Source organism: Henckelia pumila, chromosome 3 (assembly GCF_033568475.1).
Source record: "Henckelia pumila isolate YLH828 chromosome 3, ASM3356847v2, whole genome shotgun sequence".
Lineage (NCBI taxonomy): Eukaryota > Viridiplantae > Streptophyta > Magnoliopsida > Lamiales > Gesneriaceae > Henckelia > Henckelia pumila.
Genome location: NC_133122.1, coordinates 1393729 through 1400539, shown reverse-complemented (window position 1 = coordinate 1400539; position 6811 = coordinate 1393729). Strand labels below are relative to the sequence as shown.

The 6811-nt window shown below is 43.1% G+C and overlaps 1 protein-coding gene across 1 annotated transcript; it reads right to left on the bottom strand.

Moving 5' to 3' along the window:
* Window positions 1-602: 602 nt before the first annotated feature.
* LOC140886452 (uncharacterized) lies at window positions 603-1376 on the bottom strand. Its single transcript, XM_073293026.1, has one exon. The coding sequence runs from the start codon at window positions 1374-1376 to the stop codon at window positions 603-605; it is 774 nt and encodes a 257-aa protein (XP_073149127.1).
* Between the last annotated feature and the right edge of the window lie 5435 nt (window positions 1377-6811).

Sequence of the window (6811 nt, the reverse complement as noted above, 5' to 3'; positions counted from 1 at the left end):
GACGAACAACTGCGAAAGCATTTTCCATGGATGTTTTCATTAATCAAGAACGAAAGTTGGGGGCTCGAAGAAGATCATATACCGTCCTTAGTCAACTCATCCCAACAGGAATCTAGTAGAATGGGCCCAAGGGAAATAATTGATTCATCCAAAGCTTCTCTATCCGTGGCAACCCCAAGAAGGTTCCTATAATATCCCACAAATTCACTGCAATTCGGGTTCACCGAAGTAGAACCATCTCTAAGGGTGAGAGCCACAATATTATTACGTTTGATGTTCCGCTTGATCATACCATGAAAGAATTTTGAACATCTATCACTGTGCTTGAGGTACTCGCACTTAGCTTTTTGGGATAGGAATAATCGCTCAGCCTCAAGAAGGTACTCCGCCCTCCTCCTCAACTCAACAATACTGTTATCCACCCCATCCCCATTGAGAGCCCTGCTTTGAGCTTCTACAAGCTTCTCATTAGCGATCTTAGCACGGCTCGAAATGTGGCTAAAGTGCATGTCATTGAGTTGCTTAAGGACTCTTTTCATACCATTCATTTTTTTCTTGATGACAAACTGCGCAGTGCCACCCCCTCCATAAAACCAGTTATCTCAAACAATCATCTTAAAGTCTTGATGAATCGTCCACATATTAAAGAATTTGAAGGGGGTAGCCCTACGGCTATGATCTCTGAAGATGGTGATAACGCTGCAAGAGTGATCAGAGAAGACTCCTGGAGCAACAAAATCCACAAAAACAACCAAGTTGGATTCAGTCCAATGGTGGTTAACCATAACTCTATCCAGTTTAGACGATATGGCCAAACTAAACCAGGTGAAGAAACACCCGACATGATTAACATCTGAGAGCTCAAGTTTGGCAATACAGTTCCTAAGGTCTGCCATTTCCCTAGGTGCAACTGGCACACCTCCCATTTTCTCATAAGGGTGCCTAACACAGTTAAAATCACCCATCAGAATCCACGGAAGGTCAATATCATCTCCCCTACTAAGCAAAAAATCCCAAAGAGGTCTTCTGGCCACCATCGAGTTCCAACCATACACGAAGGTGGCCAGGAAAATCCTATGAGTAAGAAGACAGCTGATTGTCACATGTATAAATTGATAAGTCATCTCTAGAAGATCCAAGTGTACCATCTTAGAGTCCCACATGATCAAAATGCGGCTATTAGGACACACATGGAAGTTGTGTAAGAAGGGCATCCCTGGGAACTTAGTGTCCATCATACGATCCAAAAGATTAGGCTTAATCTTGACTTCAAGTAACCCAAGAATACTCAAATTGTGTTTCTTCAACACTCCCTGAGCATTCTTCTGTTTGAGGGGCTTGTTAAGGCCCCTCACATTCCAACATGCAATCTTCATGGGTGGCGATCGACGACTTTAAGTCGCCGGGCCCTAATTTGTGCATTGTTCAGTAGGAAAGATTTTGCAGTCATATTCGGTAACCAGGTTCTTGGGTTGACCTCAATGTACTCGGTCATGCTAGAGCTGGAGCTCCCCGAGCTGCATCCCTTACTTAATCAATTGAGATACTTCACTGCTTTCTTGGTGCGCTTTCTTACCACTGTTTCAAAGCCTTCGTTATCACTATCCCCTTTGAAAACTTCAACCACAATCTTCCCATTGCCATTCGCATCTAGGACTTCAAATATCACCCCATCCTCATCCAAAATCTGATCCAATTTTTCAACAGGCTGTTCATTTCAATTTTCTCCAGCCCTTTCCATTTCATTATCACCCGTGCCTTCAAAAGTGCTCGGGTAAACCGTATTTCCACCCCCAGCAGGCCCACGATCACCACCAGAGGGGCCACGGCCTCTCCCTCTACCTTGAGGGCCATTGCTCCCTGCTATAAATCCATGTCCACCTCCTCGTGGCCTACTATTACCTCTTTTACCAGCCCCCCCGGGATCTGCTTTGGGGCTTATTTTTTCCCTCCACAGGTTGCTTACTATTAGGATTACCACCATCAAGATTAGCATCAACTAGTGGGGGCGTGTACCAACGGCATTGCTCCAAACTATGGCCGAGAGAATTGCATTTTGAGCAATATTTAGGCTCTGTTTCGTACACAAATCATAGGGTAGTCAAAATGCCATTAGGAAGTAACATCGGGTATTCGTAAATTCTTGGCTGAGACGAATCCATTTCAACCAACACTCTAGCAAATAAACTTTTTCCTTTAGACATTGTGAGGACATCTGTATGGATTGGCTTGCCTAAGACCGAGGCAATTTTACTAAGAGCTTTGGTTGTCCAACAATCTGCGGGCAGCCCATGGATTTGGACCCAAGATGGTAGCATTAGCATGTATTCCACCCGAAAAAGGAAGCACGGAGGTAAATATTTGAGGAACAAGTGTCTCCCAAATGCAAGGTATGGGCCACCATCCAGAACCCTCTTTTTCTCTTCTTCATTAGGGAAAAAGAACATAATCCAACCGCTTTCATGTGTTTCAAACCTGACTTTACAGCCCCATTGACGTATAATTTCTTTCACCACATAACCACTTAGCTTTCTACCTACCACGCACCCAACAAGGCATGGTCCTAGGCTCTTCACATTGTCAATTTCATCAAAGGAGAGAGCAATTTTTCCTTCGGTTGGCTGGACAAATTTTAGAAGACAATCTTCTTCTGGCAGCCTGTTATCCCGGAATAGACTAGCAAAGGTAGTTTCTGTATTTTTTGCCATAAAATTGGACATGAGCTCTTGTGCTCGTGGCTTCTCATATCCATTCAAAAAAGCACCATCAGTGGCCGAGTGCCCAGAAGTTTCAGTGCCCATTGTGGCACACAACCGGGAGCCAAGACTCCCACTAAAAGCTCCCAACACCTTAATCACAAGAATCAGCAAGCGAGGGGGAAGAGCACACAGTGCACAATGATAAAGGGGTCAAGCCAGTTACCTCCAATAGCAAAGCAAACGGCTATAGGGATTAAGTGATAGGTGGGCGATAGTAAGAGGCCCACAAGCAATCAAAGCACTCGAACAACCAAGCTCTATAGAGAAGGCTAGATGAGCACCAATTAGCAGCAGGGAAGCAATGTGCCAAAACGCAGCAAATCCCATGGCAAGAAGCAATCCAAGAACTCCTCAAAATTCAAGAATCCTGCAAACATATTGAGTAAGGCAGGAACACAAACACTTGGTGGGCGATAGTAAGAGGCCCACAAAAAAGCAGGGGCAAGAAGAATCAAACCCCAAACAAGTGAAAACACAGTCACAACACTACTAAAGACAAGTGATAACCACGGCTACAAATTAAGAGCAAAATACAAAGGGGCAAAGAAGCAACAAGAGCATCGAGAAAAAGTCTTGAGCAATCTGCCGAGAGGATTTTGCACTCAATCAGAGATAGAACACAGCAATGTATATATTTAGTATCATAAATCCCAAGTATTTCAAAGCTAAGACCCAAGCTAAATACAGAAATTAGTTTTCGAATAGCAGGGGTCTCGAAATCTAGAAAATGTCGATGAACATTGCAAACAAATCAAGAACCAAGAGAAAGAAACGTTTACAATACTCCAACAGACAAGCTAAGCTCAAGAAAAATCCACAAGAAATTCGAAGAACCAAGAAAAACTCAGAAATTCGAAGGGAGAGTGAATCGCGAAGCCAAGCCAATCCGAGGTCCAGTTGTAGCAAATAGATGTTCCTGCACAAATAAACGGGATATAAGTCAGGAACGAAGATGAAATCAAGCTGCAAAGCTAAAATCTAAAAGCTCGACACTAAATCTACACCTAAAATCCCATCCCTAAACCAACGTAAATCACCCCCAATCTGGCATTTTGATCGAGCAAAATGCCAAGAAAGGGAGTAAATAACGTGATTAAGGCGAGATTAAGGGAAGAAAAAGGTTAGGAATCGAGATAAAAAACTCTGAAGAACAATGGAGATCGAATGAGAGAGCCGAGAAATCGCAAGTCACGCAGCTTCCTTTCCAACGGGAGAAAAGGGAGAAAATTCTCTCTCTAAAGCGCGATGACTGACTGACGACTGAGAGCTCTTTCTTGATTCTATGGGTGGTGGTGCATGGTCGTTCTTAGATGGTGGAGCGATTTGTCTGGTTAATTCCATTAACGAACGAGACCTCAGCCTGCTAACTAGCTATGCGGAGGTACACCTTCGCGGCCAGCTTCTTAGAGGGACTACGGCCTTTTAGGTCGCGGAAATTTGAGGCAATAACAGGTCTGTGATGCCCTTAGATGTTCTGGGCCGCACGCACGCTACACTGATGTATTCAACGAGTCTATAGCCATGACCGACGGGTCTTGGTATGTTGGAAAACTGGCGTTCAGATCAATCACGATTGATACCCGGTGCAGCGGAAGTTTAAAAATTTTATTATGGAACAATTCCATAGTGTGGGTATCAACCGTTCAATGATTAAATTATAAGTGTGTGTAAAATTAAATAACAATTATTAAATTTTACCTTCAATCTCGAAGCGAGATTATTGGACACCACACAGATTTCTCTGCGCTTCTTGTATCTCCCAGGAACTGATGAACTCCTTCTATCAGGTCCACGAATGAGGTTTAAATCCCTCTGACAGATTGCACTAGAAAATCTGTCAGAAGTTTTCTGCGAAGAGATTAAACGAATCTGATTCGTTATTCCTGACTGCGATTCAAAATCACAGACCGAAATTTTCTCGGGCAGAGCAGGAGGGGGACGGCCGAAAATTCTTTGAGAGAGCTAGGGTTCGATTTTTTTTCCTCTCAGAATAATGAGCTGTTGTGTATAATTTCTGTACTGTAATAACTTATTTATAATGCAGGCCACTAACACCTTAGGGCCCATTAGTCATAAGTTGAGGCCCGACAAGCAAAGCCCGCATGTTCAGAAATTAATATAAAATTCATCGTGACTCCGATTGATAAACCGATTTTACCAATGTGCACAGAAACCATTTCTGCACATTTTAAAGTCAAGATAAATTTTCCTGAATCCGAATTCAGTGGTTTCCAAAAATGTACATCCCTATGTCATTTTAGGAAATCCTACTCCCTTACTCTTATTTAAGAAGTCCAACTTCTTTATTCATTAAATTTAACTCTTTAAATTTAACTATCTCAACGGGGATTAAAACTCCATTACACTGTGTGACCCTCAATGGTTCAGGGATACAGCTAGCCATGGGCTCACAACTCCTTGTGACTCGGAACAACGATTTCCGACTTGCCCAACGAATCATGGTAAAGCGCCTAGCAACATCGCCCCATGATTCCCTAGGTATCACTGATAGTGCCTACAAGAACCAGTAGATTTTGGTTAGCGTACAGTACGGTCCCTTCATCCATATATCCCGATCGAATCAACAACCATTGGTATATCGAGAGTCGCTCAAGATTCGATAACTATACAATACATCTTGAAGATCAAATTAGTGACATCGCATGTGCTATTAAGAAACCATTTCTTAAATCACATCAAGTACTCTGGCCAGAGATTCGTCACACTAATATCTCCTCAGATCGCATAGGATATCCACACTCGCAAGTATGTGGTGAATCCTTGACAACAATGCATCGACTCCTATATGTGTTGTAACTGTACCCAATCCCGACACCTGATGACCCCCATAGAGTCGGTAAACGAGTCAAAGCACAGTACTAGCATATAGAGTCTCCATGATGTTTCAAGTAGTAAGGACTAATGTTGTACAACCAAAACCGCGGACTTTATCCACTCGATAAGTGATAACCACTTGGAAAGTCCGGATAGGGTAGTTCGATTATTCATCCTATGAATATCCATTTGCATGCTTCGAACATCTCCATGTTCCTTACCAATGAAACGTGGTACTCCGCATCGCAAATGCTAGTCTCAAACTCGAGCGATCCTTATCCTTATTCTCGGACGGCTCAATCGACTAGGAACAGTTTAGAATATACAGTGACTATAAGATGTATTTCATGATAGACATCCCCATGTTCTACCACATCTTACATACACTATAGTATATTCAAGGTCTTTATCAAAACAACAATAGTATATCACAATATAACAATATGAAGAAAGATAATGTCATTGCCATTAATAAAAGTGTAAATTGTATTAAACAAAAGATTGTTTGTACAAAGAGTCATCAAAGCCCATAGCCACAAGTTGGCTCACTGGGCACCCACTCTTTCAATCTCCCACTTGCCCTATAGCCAACTAGTCATACTACGTAGACCCATTGCTTCGCGATGTTTGTCAAACAATGGTCCTGGCAAGGGCTTAGTAAGCGGATCAGCGATATTGTCTGTAGAGGCCACTCGTTCGACAGTGATGTCTCCTCTTTCCACAATCTCCCGGATGATGTGGTATTTCCTCAGTACGTGTTTGGATCTTTGATGAGACCTTGGTTCCTTTGCTTGAGCAACGGCACCCGTGTTGTCACAGTACACCGGGACTGGACCAACAAATTCAGGAATGACGCCCAACTCTTGGACGAACTTCCTCATCCAAACGGCCTCTTTAGCAGCAGCTGATGCTGCAATGTATTCAGCCTCAGTGGTGGAATCCGCTGTGGTGTCCTGCTTGGAACTTTTCCGAGAGACAGCACCGCCATTGAGCATGAACACAAATCCAGAGGTTGACTTCGAGTCATCCACGTCACTTTGGAAGCTAGAGTCGGTATAGCCTTCCAATTTCAGATCTCGTCCTCCATATACCATGAACATATTCTTAGTCCTTCGTAAGTACTTAAGAATGTCCTTCACGGCTTTCCAATGCATTTGACCAGGATTAGACTGATATCTGCTCGTGACACTCAGAGCAAATGCTACATCTGGTCTGGT

Excerpts from the sequence above, each read along its gene's own strand:
- LOC140886452 (XM_073293026.1), bottom strand. The coding sequence starts at position 1,376 with ATGAAGATTGCATGTTGGAATGTGAGGGGCCTTAACAAGCCCCTCAAA.